Source organism: Cherax quadricarinatus, chromosome 87, assembly GCF_038502225.1.
Source record: "Cherax quadricarinatus isolate ZL_2023a chromosome 87, ASM3850222v1, whole genome shotgun sequence".
Classification (NCBI taxonomy): Eukaryota; Metazoa; Arthropoda; class Malacostraca; order Decapoda; family Parastacidae; genus Cherax; species Cherax quadricarinatus.
The window spans coordinates 14,680,676-14,698,544 of record NC_091378.1 but is presented as its reverse complement, the minus strand read 5'-3'; the positions used below and the strand labels follow the sequence as shown (position 1 = coordinate 14,698,544).

Here is a 17,869-nt window from a genome sequence, read left to right as displayed (position 1 = left end):
AGTGGTGTGGGTTTTCTTTGGTATTGCGGTGTTGGCTGCTTGTGTAATGGTGTCTTGGATGAGAGCAAGTTGAGTGTCAGTGTCAGAGATGGGTTTGTTGTTGTAGTCATAGGTGAGGTTAGTATTATCTATGTGTTGTTTGAAGGCATCCCAGTCAGCGTTCTTGTAAGAGAAGGAAGGTGTGGCCGGGATGAGAATAGGGTTGGAGGAGATGTGTAAGATGACGGGAATGTGATCAGAGCCTGTAATTGGGCCAGGTGATATGTAGTGTTGAAAGAGAGAGCTGGCTCGGTTTGCCAGAATGATGTCGGGTTTGCCTTGGCCTGTGTGGTTGTAGAAGGTGTTGAAGCCTGGACCGAGGTGAACTAGGTGTTTGTGGCTTGTGAAGTTGAGTAATTGGTGACCAAGTTGGTTGTTACTGGTGCAATGAAAGGCTGTGTGTTTGGCATTTATATTAGCTAGTAGGTATGTTGGTGTGTTGGTGTAGTTGAAGACTAAGGAAAGATCGTATATGTTGAGAATAGTGTTTGGACGAGCATAGGTGGTGTAAAAGATGAAGGGTCCAAGGTGGGTGTGTATTCTGATCGCAAGACAGTGTTGGTTAATAAAAGGGATTGGGAGAAATTCATGTTATATGTTGGATTTGACAAGGATGGCAATCCCATCGTGGGGATCATAGGGGGACTGTAGTGCAGTATAACCATAATGGCAGATACGTTGAGGGGCTTTGAGGCAGGTACTGTTTAGTAAAACAATATCTGGCCTCTCTGCTTCAAGGAGCTCGGCCAGTAGGTGTCTAATTGTGAAGTAAGAACGTACGTTGAACTGAATCACCTTAAACATGATTTAATGGTTTCGTCATACCAAAGTTGGTGTCGGGGAAGTTTATATTTTAAGCCCGTGATAGTGGTGCCATCGGTGGGTGTGTGTTTGTAGGAGTTACAGACCCATTTCCTGGAGGGGGAGGAAGAGATGGATCTGTTTTTATGTTCTTTGGTCTGTATATCAGAAGTTGGAGGAGGAGTTGAACCTGGATGATGTCTTGGATGTGGTGGAGTGGGCGATGGTGGATGCAGAGGAAGTGGAAGCTTTAGTAATGGAGGAAAAAGTGGGTAAAGAGGTTGGGGGAGTAGTAGTAGTAGTAAAGAGGGGTAGGGGAGAAGGGGTGTTGGTAGGAGGGGTAGATGTGAAGAGGGGTAGGGGCTGAGGGGTGTTGGTGGTAGTGAAGAGTGGTAGGGGAGGAGGGGTGTTGGTAGGAGGGGTAGATGTGAAGAGGGGTAGGGGCTGAGGGGTGTTGGTGGGAGTGAAGAGTGGTAGGGGAGGAGGAGAGCAGGAGGGTGTAGGAAGAGGCGGAGTAGGAGAGGTTGTAAGGGGTTTAGAAGAGAAGCAAGAAGGAGGGATGATTAGAGAGGGAAGATTGTTAGCAGACAAGATTAGGTTAAGGACATGTGAGTAGTCTGATTGGTAAGCTTGAGAGATTACCATCGCAGAGTGGGCAGCAGTGGCGAGTTGAGAGTTAGTTTTGTAGTCTAGTGTGGGTGTAGGTATAGATGGAGAGGTGTTTGTATTCTGTGTGTTGGTGTTTGATGTGTGTAGGGTAGAAGAGGTAGACCAAGTGCATGGGAAGGCCCAGGCATTGGGGGTGGGGGAGGGCCGTTTGGTAGAGGTGGGAGGTACAGGGATGGGGTTGGGGAGGGAGGGAGGTTGGCTAGCTCTGAGGGAGGAGAGAATGTCTTTTCCAGAGGGGCAGGAATTTGCAACTGCAGTGTGTGACCTGCTGCAGTTAGAACAATTAAGGGGGAGGTTGCAAGTATTCCAGAAGTGGCCAGTTGCTGAACATCTGGAGCAGACTTGTGTAGATGTACATGTGTTTTTGTCGCGGCCGAATTTGTAGCATTTAAGACGTTGTGTGACTGAGTGGAAGTTCGGAGTGAAGAGAGTGTTTGGAGGAATGCGGATGGTCTTGGCAAAGATTCCTTGACTGAAGAGTGTAGAGGCGTCAGCAGGAGTAGAACAGCGTATTTTGAGAATGGTAGTTTCCGGGTCTGTAAATATCGTCAACAGAGACTTTGTTCTAAGTACTGATATCTTTTATTAAGTCTTCTTTGTCTGTGTCATAGGCTGTCAAGAGAGAGTAGTCTACGTGTTTAGCAATGACTGTGCTTTTGGCACGGTGCTCAGGAGTCCAAATAATGGTGAAGCCTGCGTTGAGAAGTTTTTGTGTGGTATCGGTTGAGGTGCACGTTTCGTAGGAATGTTTGTCAAGAAGGAGTTTGAAGCCTGAGTTGGTTTTAAAGACTTTTGTTGAGGTGCACCAGTGATCTGATATAATAAATTTTCAGGACAGATAGTGGCATCAGGATTAGAGAATTTGAGGTTTAGCGAGAAGGAATTGGATTTAGAAGAGGCAGAGGCAGGTGTGGGCGGTAGAGGGAGAGTGGAAGGGGGTTGGGAGGTGGAAGGCAACGAAGGCATCATCTAATTACGTAAAGATGAAATAACAGCTGTGGCGGTGATAATCGGCCATAAATCGAGAGTATTCAGATAGGCAAGTACGTGTAAGTAGGCACACGTACTTGCCTGGCGCAGGACACTGAGTAGGTGAACTGTAGCTTGATGGAGCACTGTATATCCTGAGTGGTGGCGACACTGGCTGTATGGCGTGCAGTCGACAGGCGTAGACTTCAGGCAGCAACAGGCTTCCTGTACTAGGGTAGGTCACCACCGACACACCAATCCTGATGGTGAAGAGGAAGACGAAGGTCCAGCAAGCACCACTCTAAGCGAAGTCTCTCCAAACACCAACATACATAGGTTGAAAGACAGTATATATGGGCGGAGAGTGAGGTGTGAGTGATGCATGGTGACCTGAAGAATACCATGTTGGGATGAGGACGGGTGGACGATGAGATTATGTGACTCCTGTGTTGCTGGGTAGGTGCTGCTTTGCCTGGTTGAGTATCATCAATATTATTGTTTTAGAAATTTTGTGGTTTCCAGTGTTACGATCTATTATGTCGGTGACGGTGATTAGCGAGGCTTCTGGACACCGTCTGCGTCTAAGTTCTTCTTCAGTGAGAACGAGTTGTGCCTCATCCCAGTTTATAAAATGTCCCGTGGAGTCTCTGTGGAGGACACAGGAGTACCTTAAGTCTTCTCTGTTACTGGCATTTTAATGTTTGTTCAGGCAGAGCGCAAGATCTCGTCCTGTTTCTTCTACATATTTTTTTGGACAGAATCCACAAGGGATGGTGTGGACGCCTACTGTGGAAATTAGAGGTGTGGGGCTGCGTTTCGTAGTTAGGTGTTTAAGGTTAAACATGGACGATATTCTTAGCAAGTGCTCGGCGAGTACTAGTGGCAACATCACCACATGGGAGCACTATGAAATACTTAGTGGGCTGGAATGTCCTAGTGTTTGCTTACTTGTTTATCCAAACCAATCTTTTGACTACCATCCATACAATGGGTATGATGTTACTACCATCCATACCATGGGTATGGTATGCATAATAAAGATGTTAAACTAAAAAAAATGGTGTGGTAGCGATGCACTTTCAAATATTTTTTGTACTGAACGTAATGTAAGACATTTAATGTGGCCCATAGCCATTATTATTACTACTACTACTACTAACATTATTATTAATATTGTGTCAAGACTATTTAAACACTCTTAGTAATTTTACTGTGTACCTGCACGCCAGTACAGTGTGTAAATATATTTAGGTACAGGTACACATAAATCACTTAAAATTATGGAAAGTTTCCAGACATAATGGAGAGACGCTGAGCTGACGGGGAGACACAACCAGTTTGGTTAATAATTTGACATGTCCATAAGAGCGAAATGCCATAAAGCGAAACGCAGTAAATCGTGTGTATTAATAATAATAAAATAACTATAATAATAATAATAAACACTAATATTATTATTATTATTAGTGTTTATTATTGTGTTTATTATTATTATTAATATTAATTCTAGTGTTATTATTCTTATTCTTATTATTATTATTATTATTATTATGTTTTATTATTATTATTAATGTTTTATTATTATTATTAATGTTTTATTATTATTATTAATGTTTTATTATTATTATTATTATTATTTATCAATAATAATCATAATAAAACATTAATAATAATAATAATAATAATAATAATAATAATAATAATAGTTCAGTGTTTACTAAGTGTCATTCATATTATCATCAATTGTTTTTGCTGTAACATCATATATCATCCTCGTCTGTCTTCTTCCTTCTCTAAAAAAGAAAACAGTAGAGACTTTTTACAATCATGAATATTTTGCACAAATTCCCAGATTTAGTAATTAAAATAACACCTGCAAATAATTATGTTAATAATGTTAAGTTAGGCTTAAACTTGTCCGAAGAACTCTGCATAACAGTTAGGTTGTTGCAGGTACACCTAAATGTCTCTTATCACTGTACAAACATTGTATATATGTACTTGTATAAATAAGTATTATTATTATTATTATTATTATTTAGTGTTTGTGATGTAAAGTTTTAAATATCAGACTGCAGTACTTGGAGGCTGTGATCCACGAAGTTCTTCGCATGTCTTCCCTCATTCCCTTCGGTGTCAGTCATTGTGTCACACAAGATATACAACTTGGAGGTTATGTCTTACCTAAGGTTAGTCTACAATCACTTTTCTCCTCTCTAATTATTCCACAAATTACAAATATATTTTTAGACAAACAACTTCACAGGAAGATCCAGCTTTACAGTGTTTTACTTTACAGCACTTTGCTTCGCTTTACAGCACTTTGCTTTACAATGCTTTACTTTATAGAATTTTGCTTTACAGTGCTTCACTTTACAGCACTATGCTTCGCTTTACAGCACTTTGCTTTAGAGTGCTTTACTTTACAGAACATTGCTTTATAATGCTTCACTTTACAGCACTTTGCTTTACGTTGCTTCACTTTACTCTGTATATATATATTTTCATCACACACTTTTAGCTAAGGAGGAAAATATTTTAAGGTAAGTAATGTGTGTACTGTATTTACATTTTTTAGGCCTGACTCTGTTGCTCACTTATTATATGATAGTGTTAACATGTTATCAGGCTTTTAAATTGATTTGAAAGTGAAGAAAAGCACTTTATTCACTTTACAATGATTTTCACTTTACACCAGTAGTCTGGAACCTAACCTGTTGTATATGTTTGGTCCTACAGTAGCCTGGAACCTAACCTGTTGTATAAGCGGGGTCCTACAGTAGCCTGGAACCTAACGTGTTGTATAAGTGGGGTCCTACAGTAACCCGGAACCTAACCTGTTGTATAAGCGGGGTCCTACAGTAGCCTGGAACCTAACCTGTTGTATAAGCGGGGTCCTACAGTAGTCCGGAACCTAACCTGTTATATAAGCGGGGTCCTACAGTAGTCCGGAACCTAACCTGTTGTATAAGCGGGGTCCTACAGTAGTCCGGAACCTAACCTGTTGTATAAGCGGGGTCTTACAGTAGTCCGGAACCTAACGTGTTATATAGCGGGGTCCTACAGTAGCCCGGAACCTAATCTGTTGTATAAGTGGGGTCCTACAGTAGTCCGGAACCTAACCTGTTGTATAAGCGGGGTCCTACAGTAGTCCGGAACCTAACCTGTTGTATAAGCGGGGTCTTACAGTAGTCCGGAACCTAACGTGTTATATAGCGGGGTCCTACAGTAGCCCGGAACCTAATCTGTTGTATAAGTGGGGTCCTTCAGTAGTCCGGAACCTAATCTGTTGTGTAAGTGGGGTCCTACAGTAGCCCGGAACCTAATCTGTTGTATAAGCGGGGTCCTACAGTAGCCTGGAAACTAACCTCTTGTATAAGCGGGGTCCTACAGTAGCCTGGAAACTAACCTGTTGTATAACCGGGGTCCTACAGTAGCCTTGAAACTAACCTCTTGTATAAGCGGGGTTCTACAGTAGCATGGAAACTAACCTGTTGTATAAGCGGGGTCCTACAGTAGCCTGGAAACTAACCTCTTGTATAAGCTGGGTTCTACAGTAGCCTGGAAACTAACCTGTTGTATAAGCAGGGTCTTACAGTAGCCTGGAAACTAACCTCTTGTATAAGCGGGGTTCTACAGTAGCCTGAAAACTAACCTGTTGTATAAGAGGGGTCCTACAGTAGCTCAGAACCTAACTTGTTGTATAAGCGGGTCCTACAATAGTCCGGAACCTAACCTGTTGTATAAGCGGGGTCCTACAGTCGCCCAGAACCTAACCTGTTGTACAAGCGGGGTCCTACAGTAGCCCAGAACCTAACCTGTTGTATAAGTGGGGTCCTAGAGTAGCCTGGAACCTAACCTGTTGTATAAGCGGGGTCCTACAGTAGCCTGGAACCTAACCTGTTGTATAAGCTGGGTCCTACAGTAGTCCGGAACCTAAAGTGTTGTATAAGTGGGGTCCTACAGTCGCCCAGAACCTAACCTGTTGTACAAGCGGGGTCCTACAGTAGCCCAGAACCTAACCTGTTGTATAAGTGGGGTCCTAGAGTAGCCTGGAACCTAACCTGTTGCATAAGCGGGGTCCTACAGTAGCCTGGAACCTAACCTGTTGTATAAGCGGGGTCCTACAGTAGTCCGGAACCTAACCTGTTGTATAAGCGGGGTCCTACACTAGTCCGGAACCTAACCTGTTATATAAGCGGGGTCCTACAGTAGTCTGGAACCTAATCTGTTGTATAAGTGGGGTCCTACAGTAGCCCGGAACCTAATCTGTTGTATAAGCGGGGTCCTACAGTAGCCTGGAAACTAACCTGTTGTGTAAGCGGGGTCCTACAGTAGCCTTGAAACTAACCTCTTGTATAAGCGGGGTTCTACAGTAGCCTGGAAACTAACCTGTTGTATACGCGGGGTCCTACAGTAGCTCAGAACCTAACCTGTTATATAAGCGGGGTCCTACAGTAGCCCGGAACCTAACTTGTTGTATAAGCGAGGTCCTACAATAGTCCGGAACCTAACCTGTTGTATAAGCGGGGTCCTACAGTAGCCTGGAACCTAACCTGTTGTATAAGCGGGGTCCTACAGTAGCCTGGAACCTAACCTGTTGTATAAGAGGGGTCTTACAGAAGCCCGGAACCTAACCTGTTGTATAAGCAGGGTCCTACAACAGTCCGGAATCTAACCTGTTGTATAAGCGGGGTTCTACAGTAGCATGGAACCTAACCTGCTGTATAAATGGGGCCCTGCAGTAGCCCGGAACCCAGCCTGTTGTATAAGTGGGGTCCTACATTAGCCCAGAACTTAACCCGTTGTATAGGCAGGGTCCTACAGTAGCCCGGAACCTAATCTGTTGTATAAGCAGGGCCCTACAGCAGCCCGGAACCTAACCTGTTATATAAGAGGGGCCCTACAGTAGCCCGGAACCTAACCTGTTGTATAAGCAAGGCCCTACAGTAGCCTGGAACCTAACCTGTTGTATAAGCAGGGCCCTACAGTAGCCCGGAACCTAACCTGTCGTATAAGCAGGGCCCTACAGTAGCCCGGAACCTGTTCTATAAGCAGGGCCCTACAGTAGCCCGGAACCTAACCTGTTGTATAAGCAGGCTCCTACAGTAGCCCAGAACCTAACTTGTTGTATAAACAGGGCCCTACAGTAGCCCGGAACCTAACCTGTTGTATAAGCAGGGCCCTACAGTGGCCCGGAACCTGCTGTGTTACCAAACATAATATATTAAGTTTTGTCAGTGTTAAGTGTAAGTTAATTGGCTGTCACCCAAGTCGATATTTCGAGCAGCTCCTCGTTAACAGTGGTGTTGAGAGTGGAAAGATTTTGGTGGGAGATGACATACGTCGTGTCGTCAGCAAAGAGAATTGGTTTTGGGTGTTGTGACACGTTGGGGAGATCACTGATGTATAAGAGGAAGCGCAGGGGACCAAGGTACTCCAGTGTCAAGTGGCCGTAATGATGAGGTTGTGTCTTTAATGGTGACATATTGATACCTATTAGCAAGGTAGGATTTGAAATATGCAAGTGCATGGCCTCTTACACCAAAATGGTCAAGTTTGTTGGGTAGGATGCCATGATCTACCTAGTCAAAAGCTTTCTTAGGTAAATAAGAAGACCCAAAGGATATTCTGTATTTTCCAGTGCTGTGTAAAGTGCAAAGCAGATCTAGCATTTTTACAATTGCATCATTAGTGCTTTTATTTTTTCTGAAGCCAAATTGGCAGGAGTTGAGTATGTTTTGAGCTGTTAAAAACGAATATAATCTCTTGTACATCACGTTTCTAGAAGATTTTGGTAGTAGGTTGGTAGACATCAACCACCCAGGAAGGTACTACCGTCCTCTGGCAATAGGTTGGTAGACATCAACCACCCAGGGAGGTACTACAGTCCCCTGGCAATCGGTTGGTAGACAACCATCCAGGGAGGTACTACCGTCCAGTGGCAGTATGTTGGTAGGCATCAACCACCCAGGGACGTACTACCGTCCTCTGGCAGTAGGTTGGAAGACTTCAACCAGCCAGGGAGGTACTACCGTTCTCTGGCAGTAGGATGGTAGACAGCAACCACCCAGGGAGAACTACCGTCCTTTGGCAATAGGTTGGTAGACATCAACCACCCAGGGAGGTACTACCGTCCAGTGGCAATAGGTTGGTAGACATCAACCACCCAGGGAGGTACTACCATCCTGCGGCAATAGGTTGGTAGACATCAACCATCCAGGGAGGAACTACCGTCCTCCGGCAGTAGGTTGGTAGATAGCAACCACCCATGATGTTGCTACCGTCGTGTGGAAATTGGTTGGTAGACAACAACCACCCAGGAAGTTCCTACCATCCTATTGTAGTAAGTTGGTAGACATCAACCACCCAGGGAGATACTACCGTCCTCTGGCAGTAGGTTGGTAGACATCAACCACCCAGGGAGGTAGTAATATTCTCTGGCAGTAGGTTGGAAGACAGCAACCACCAAGGGAAGGACTACCGTCCTGTGGCAATAGGTTGGTAGCAGCAACCACCCAGGGAGGTACTACCGTCCTCTGGCAGTAGGTTGGTAGACAGCAACCACCCAGGGAATCACTACCATCCTCTGGCAATTGGTTGGTAGACATTAACCACCCAGAGAGGTACTACCGTCCTCTGGCAGTTGGTTGCTAGACAGCAACCACCCAGGGAGGACTACCGCCCTGTGGCAATAAGTTGGAAGACAGCAACCACCCATGGATGTACTACCATCCTCTGGCAGTTGGTTGCTAGACAGCAACCACCCAGGGAGGTACTACTGTCCTCTGGCAGTAATTTGGTAGACATCAACCACCCAGGGAGGTACTACCGTCCTCTGGCAGTAGGTTGGTAGACAGAAACCTCCCAGGAAGTTGCTACCGTCGTGTGGCAGTTGGTTTGTAGACAACAACCACCCAGGATGTTACTACCGTCCTATGGTAGAAGGTTAGTAGCCAGAAACCATCCAGAGAGGTACTACCGTCCTGTGGTAGTAGGTTGGTAGACTGCAACCACCCTAGTAGGTACTACCATCCTCTGGCAGTAGGTTGGTAGACATCAACCACCCAGGCAGGTACTACCATTCTCTGGCAGTAGGTTGGAAGACAGCAACCATCCAGGGAGGTACAACCATCCTCTGGCAGTAGGTTGGAAGACGGCAACCACCCAGGGAGGTACTACCGTCCTCTGGCAGTAGGTTGGTAGACAGCAAGTACCCAGTGAGGTACTACCGTCCTCTGGCAATAGGTTGGTAGACATCAACCACCCATTGAGGTACTACAGTCTTCCGGCAATAGATTGGTAGACATCAACCACCCAGGGAGGTACTACCGTCCTGTAGTAGTAGGTTGGTAGACAACAACCTCCCAGGGAGGTACTACCGTCCTGTAGTAGTAGGTTGGTAGACATCAACCTCCCAGGGAGGTACTACTGTCCTGCTAAATGCATGTGAAATGGAAACGTGTAATTGTTTTACACAATGGATTTTATGGTTACTGGTTTTCTTTTCTTTCTGTCTCAATCATGCAAGATAACAGGTACGTCTTGCTACTTCTTGCATTTAGGTCACACTCCATATACATGTGTGTCGTAAAAGGCGGCTAAAAGGCCGGAAGCAATGAGATAGTAACGCCTTCTCTTGCATAAGTTGTGTCGTGTCTGAGGGCAATGTGTGGGGTGAACATAATGTAGAGATTCCGTAGCTTGGTTTAGGGTTTCTAGAAGTATTATTCAGAGGGCAGAGGAAGGTTGTTGAGGTAGTTCAGACATTTCGAGAGGAACGAACTAAATATGACTTGGAGGACATGTAAAACTGTAATGGAAGGAAGGCGATGTAGGAGTTCTCCTAGGAAAGGTTGGAGGGAGGGGGTTTAGTGTGCGAAGGGCTTGGTCTTCCAGCAAGCTTGCATGAGCTTTTTAGGAACTAGTGGAGACGAATGGTTTTTATGACTTAACAAGTTGTCGGGGTGCGCACATGGTAAATTTTAAGAAGGGATTCAGGGAAACAGGTTAGCCAGACTTGAGTCCTAGAGGTGGGAAGTACAGGGTCTGCACTGTAGTGTAGGAATGCCTCTGGCACGATAGTGATGGAGTAAATGATGATGAAAATGTTTCTTCTCTTTCGGGTCACTGCCTTGCTGGGAAACAGCTGATATGGTAATAAAAATTAAATATAAATTATTACAGAGGAAGGATTGTTTGCAGCTCCATGGAGATAATTTATACATATGGTATTACAACCCATGAACAAAAAAAGGCCTGTTATCCTGGGTGTCAAGGGAGCAAAATAAACACAGCTGAATGACTGACTTATATTATCCTTCATCAAGTATAAACAGCAGTATGTACACTATATACACTATGTACATCAATAGGCATAAGTGCATGCCACGGTAAGCAAGCAGAATTAATGCTACTAGAGAGAAGACCATGCTTCAACCAGCATTAGAATGAAAATGACAAGGGTGGAAACATGAGTGGTGACCATGCCACCTCCACAGTTGCCAGACCCACCTTCTCATTGACTGAACCTAGATACTGATCTGACGATGGGTCCCCATCGTCCGACCCTTAGCACCCGGTTCGCTGGTTGAGGAGGTAGCCTTTTAATGAGGGTGTGTACATGTACCGGAAAAGGTTACATAATCTTTGCATGCCACATATGACTTCTTGCTGTGGATGCTGTTAAGAAATCTTTTCTACCAATTTTTTTATTCATTTTCTAATGTTATACGAAGCCAAAAGACTAAACTGTTACATATATTAGCATGTGTCAGTTAAATAAATGCTTGATAATTTTATGAGTCACTTGTTATTGGTTCAAATCCAACCTGTTCCCAGGTTTATATATGCTGGGAATTAAAACAACACACTGGAAGCTGCCACAGTTCTAACATAATATAAAATATCATTATCTGCTAGCCAAAGATCTTCACTCTGACTCTTAAAATAAGATTTTCATTGTAATTCCAAAATTTATTTCTAATATGCTAGAATCGTCATTACCTGTAAAACAATTAAACTCAATAACAGTGAATATAATAATAATAATAATAATAATAATAATAATAATAATAATAATAATAATAATAATAATAATAATAATTATATTAATGATTATAATTATAATAATAATAATAATAATAATAATAATAATAATAAATCTATATTTCTACAAGTACATAAAAAAGGTATACGACGACATTAAACTACATACAAAGCCCTTTGTTATGCAGAGCATTGGGGCAAATTAAGTCAATTTTGCCCCGAGGATGTGACCTATTCCAGTTAACTAGCAAACAGGTACCTATTTTAGTGATGGGTGATCATGGACAGCAGGAGTAAGGGACCACGCATAGTATTTTCACCCTTGCTGGAAATCAGACCAGGACCCCTCAGCGTGTGTAGCAAGAGCTTTGACTTACGAAATCGTAATGACACGAGGGGACTTGCGGGGACTTGAGCTAGAGTTCGTCACGGCCACGCTAGATGGAGATTCGTCTGTAAAAACTTGCATTTGTGGTCACAGAGGTGCCTATGCTAGCCTTCCTATGGTGTAGAAATATACCTAGTTGGACGAATCTTATTGTGGCTAGCTGGTCCAGTGGCTAACGCGACGGTCTGGAGTTTTCAGACTCTCTGACCGCGGGTTCTATCCCCGCCCGTGGTATGGTAAGCAAGAGCTTTGCCTACCATACATCAGTACTCAAAAAAAAGGAAATATTCACTGGGGTCATTGTACCACTGGGTCACCAGATCCAATCATTCACATACACTTAACAAGAATTTATCGTGTACATACAAATGTTCAACTGAAGATGGTTTGACTTACGATTTTTCGACTTACGATTATGCAACTTAAGATAATTACCAAGCAGGAAGGCTGCAAGTAACTTTAGATAATTACCCAGCATGAAGGCTGCAAGTAACTTTAGATAATTACCAAGCATGAAGGTTGCAAGTAACTTTAGATAATTACCCAGCATGAAGGCTGCAAGTAACTTTAGGTAATTACCAAGCATGAAGGTTGCAAGTAACTTTAGATAATTACCCAGCATGAAGGCTGCAAGTAACTTTAGATAATTACCCAGCATGAAGGCTGCAAGTAACTTTAGATAATTACCCAGCAGGAAGGCTGCAAGTAACTTTAGATAATTACCCAGCATGAAGGCTGCAAGTAACTTTAGGTAATTACCCAGCATGAAGGTGGCAAGTAAATTTAGATAATTACCCAGCGTGAAGACGGCAAGTAACTTTAGATAATTACCCAGCATGAAGACAAGTAAGTTTAGATAATTACCCAGCATGAAGGCTGCAAGTAACTTTAGATAATTACCCAGCATGAAGGCTGCAAGTAACTTTAGATAATTACCAAGCATGAAGGTTGCAAGTAACTTTAGATAATTACCCAGCATGAAGGCTGCAAGTAACTTTAGATAATTACCCAGCATGAAGGCTGCAAGTAACTTTAGGTAATTACCAAGCATGAAGGTTGCAAGTAACTTTAGATAATTACCCAGCATGAAGGCTGCAAGTAACTTTAGATAATTACCCAGCATGAAGGCTGCAAGTAACTTTAGATAATTACCCAGCAGGAAGGCTGCAAGTAACTTTAGATAATTACCCAGCATGAAGGCTGCAAGTAACTTTAGGTAATTACCCAGCATGAAGGTTGCAAGTAACTTTAGATAATTACCCAGCATGAAGGCTGCAAGTAACTTTAGATAATTACCAAGCATGAAGGTTGCAAGTAACTTTAGATAATTACCCAGCATGAAGGCTGCAAGTAACTTTAGATAATTACCCAGCATGAAGGCTGCAAGTAACTTTAGATAATTACCCAGCAGGAAGGCTGCAAGTAACTTTAGATAATTACCCAGCATGAAGGCTGCAAGTAACTTTAGGTAATTACCCAGCATGAAGGTGGCAAGTAAATTTAGATAATTACCCAGCGTGAAGACGGCAAGTAACTTTAGATAATTACCCAGCATGAAGACAAGTAAGTTTAGATAATTACCCAGCATGAAGGCTGCAAGTAACTTTAGATAATTACCCAGCATGAAGACTAACTTTAGATAATTACCCAGCATGAAGACAAGTAACTTTAGATAATTACCCAGCATGAAGACAAGTAACTTTAGATAATTACCCAGCATGAAGACTAACTTTAGATAATTACCCAGCATGAAGGCGACAAGTAACTTTAGATAATTACCCAGCATGAAGACAAGTAACTTTAGATAATTACCCAGCATGAAGACTAACTTTAGATAATTACCCAGCATGAAGACAAGTAACTTTAGATAATTACCCAGCATGAAGGCGACAAGTAACTTTAGATAATTACCCAGCATGAAGACAAGTAACTTTAGATAATTACCCAGCATGAAGGCGACAAGTAACTTTAGATAATTACCCAGCATGAAGACAAGTAACTTTAGATAATTACCCAGCATGAAGACAAGTAACTTTAGATAATTACCCAGCATGAAGACAAGTAACTTTAGATAATTACCCAGCATGAAGACAAGTAACTTTAGATAATTACCCAGCATGAAGACAAGTAACTTTAGATAATTACCCAGCATGAAGACAAGTAACTTTAGATAATTACCCAGCATGAAGACAAGTAACTTTAGATAATTACCCAGCATGAAGACAAGTAACTTTAGATAATTACCCAGCATGAAGACTAACTTTAGATAATTACCCAGCATGAAGACAAGTAACTTTAGATAATTACCCAGCATGAAGGCGACAAGTAACTTTAGATAATTACCCAGCATGAAGACAAGTAACTTTAGATAATTACCCAGCATGAAGGCGACAAGTAACTTTAGATAATTACCCAGCATGAAGACAAGTAACTTTAGATAATTACCCAGCATGAAGACAAGTAACTTTAGATAATTACCCAGCATGAAGACTAACTTTAGATAATTACCCAGCATGAAGACAAGTAACTTTAGATAATTACCCAGCATGAAGGCGACAAGTAACTTTAGATAATTACCCAGCATTAAGACAAGTAACTTTAGATAATTACCCAGCATGAAGGCGACAAGTAACTTTAGATAATTACCCAGCATGAAGACAAGTAACTTTAGATAATTACCCAGCATGAAGACAAGTAACTTTAGATAATTACCCAGCATGAAGACAAGTAACTTTAGATAATTACCCAGCATGAAGACAAGTAACTTTAGATAATTACCCAGCATGAAGACAAGTAACTTTAGATAATTACCCAGCATGAAGACAAGTAACTTTAGATAATTACCCAGCATGAAGACTAACTTTAGATAATTACCCAGCATGAAGACAAGTAACTTTAGATAATTACCCAGCATGAAGGCGACAAGTAACTTTAGATAATTACCCAGCATGAAGACAAGTAACTTTAGATAATTACCCAGCATGAAGGCGACAAGTAACTTTAGATAATTACCCAGCATGAAGACAAGTAACTTTAGATAATTACCCAGCATGAAGACAAGTAACTTTAGATAATTACCCAGCATGAAGACAAGTAACTTTAGATAATTACCCAGCATGAAGACAAGTAACTTTAGATAATTACCCAGCATGAAGACAAGTAACTTTAGATAATTACCCAGCATGAAGACAAGTAACTTTAGATAATTACCCAGCATGAAGACAAGTAACTTTAGATAATTACCCAGCATGAAGACAAGTAACTTTAGATAATTACCCAGCATGAAGACAAGTAACTTTGGATAATTACCCAGCATGAAGACAAGTAACTTTAGATAATTACCCAGCATGAAGACAAGTAACTTTAGATAATTACCCAGCATGAAGACGACAAGTAACATTGTCAGTAGTTATTTATTTTGTACATGTTAATTTTTGACTTAATGATATTTTTGACTTACGATGAGTTGGGCGAAACGTAACCCCATTGTAAGTAGACGAACATCTATGTAGATGTGTCATTGCCTGTATACATGTATCATCACATTTATTCATGTATCTTCACATTTATACATGTATCATCAACTGCATGCATGTATCATCACATGTATACATGTATCATCGGCATACACGTTTCATCACATGTATACATACATCATGACATTTATACATGTATCATCACATTTATACATGTGTCATCACATGTATGCATCATCACATGCATACATGTATCATCACCTGAATACATGTATAATCACCTGTATACATGTATCTTCACATATATACATATATCATTATGCTTGTACATGTGTCATCACCTGTATACCTGTATACATGTGATGATATATGTATCACATGTATACGTGTATCATCACCTGCATACGTGTATCATCACCTGTATACGTGTATGATCGTATTTATACATGTATCATCACATGTATACATTTATCATTACATGTATACATGAATCATCACAGGTATACATTTATTTTTATTATCACACTGGCCGATTCCCACCAAGGCAGGGTGGCCCGAAAAAGAAAAACTTTCACCATCATTCACTCCATCACTGTCTTGCCAGAAGGGTGCTTTACACTACAGTTTTTAAACTGCAACATTAACACCCCTCCTTCAGAGTGCAGGCACTGTACTTCCCATCTCCAGGACTCAAGTCCGGCCTGCCGGTTTCCCTGAATCCCTTCATAAATGTTACTTTGCTCACACTCCAACAGCACGTCAAGTATTAAAAACCATTTGTCTCCATTCACTCCTATCAAACACGCTCACGCATGCCTGCTGGAAGTCCAAGCCCCTCGCACACAAAACCTCCTTTACCCCCTCCCTCCAACCCTTCCTAGGCCGACCCCTACCCCGCCTTCCTTCCACTACAGACTGATACACTCTTGAAGTTATTCTGTTTCGCTCCATTCTCTCTACATGTCCGAACCACCTCAACAACCCTTCCTCAGCCCTCTGGACAACAGTTTTGGTAATCCCGCACCTCCTCCTAACTTCCAAACTACGAATTCTCTGCATTATATTCACACCACACATTGCCCTCAGACATGACATCTCCACTGCCTCCAGCCTTCTCCTCGCTGCAACATTCATCACCCATGCTTCACACCCATATAAGAGCGTTGGTAAAACTATACTCTCATACATTCCCCTCTTTGCCTCCAAAGACAAAGTTCTCTGTCTCCACAGACTCCTAAGTGCACCACTCACTCTTTTTCCCTCATCAATTCTATGATTCACCTCATCTTTCATAGACCCATCCGCTGACACGTCCACTCCCAAATATCTGAATACGTTCACCTCCTCCATACTCTCTCCCTCCAATCTGATATTCAATCTTTCATCACCTAATCTTTTTGTTATCCTCATAACCTTACTCTTTCCTGTATTCACCTTTAATTTTCTTCTTTTGCACACCCTACCAAATTCATCCACCAATCTCTGCAGCTTCTCTTCAGAATCTCCCAAGAGCACAGTGTCATCAGCAAAGAGCAGCTGTGACAACTCCCACTTTGTGTGTGATTCTTTATCTTTTAACTCCACGCTTCTTGCCAAGACCCTCGCATTTACTTCTCTTACAACCCCATCTATAAATATATTAAACAACCACGGTGACATCACACATCCTTGTCTAAAGCCTACTTTTACTGGGAAAAAATTTCCCTCTTTTCTACATACTCTAACTTGAGCCTCACTATCCTCGTAAAAACTCTTCACTGCTTTCAGTAACCTACCTCCTACACCATACACTTGCAACATCTGCCACATTGCCCCCCTATCCACCCTGTCATACGCCTTTTCCAAATCCATAAATGCCACAAAGACCTCTTTAGCCTTATCTAAATACTGTTCACTTATATGTTTCACTGTAAACACCTGGTCCACACACCCCCTACCTTTCCTAAAGCCTCCTTGTTCATCTGCTATCCTATTCTCCGTCTTACTCTTAATTCTTTCAATTATAACTCTACCATACACTTTACCAGGTACACTCAACAGACTTATCCCCCTATAATTTTTGCACTCTCTTTTATCCCCTTTGCCTTTATACAAAGGAACTATGCATGCTCTCTGCCAATCCCTAGGTACCTTACCCTCTTCCATACATTTATTAAATAATTGCACCAACCACTCCAAAACTATATCCCCACCTGCTTTTAACATTTCTATCTTTATCCCATCAATCCCGGCTGCCTTACCCCCTTTCATTTTACCTACTGCCTCACGAACTTCCCCCACACTCACAACTGGCTCTTCCTCACTCCTACAAGATGTTATTCCTCCTTGCCCTATACACGAAATCACAGCTTCCCTATCTTCATCAACATTTAACAATTCCTCAAAATATTCCCTCCATCTTCCCAATACCTCTAACTCTCCATTTAATAACTCTCCTCTCCTATTTTTAACTGACAAATCCATTTGTTCTCTAGGCTTC

At 42.1% G+C, this 17,869-nt stretch overlaps 1 protein-coding gene across 2 annotated transcripts in view; it reads left to right on the top strand.

Moving 5' to 3' along the window:
• Nucleotides 1–17,869, top strand: part of LOC128703751 (cytochrome P450 2L1) — a 148,784-nt gene that overhangs the window by 102,745 nt on the left and 28,170 nt on the right. For both annotated transcript variants that reach the window (XM_070103762.1, XM_070103763.1), the window contains one exon: nt 4,550–4,667. In XM_070103762.1, the coding sequence (XP_069959863.1) occupies nt 4,550–4,667 (118 nt within the window). The remainder of the gene's footprint in view (nt 1–4,549; nt 4,668–17,869) is intronic.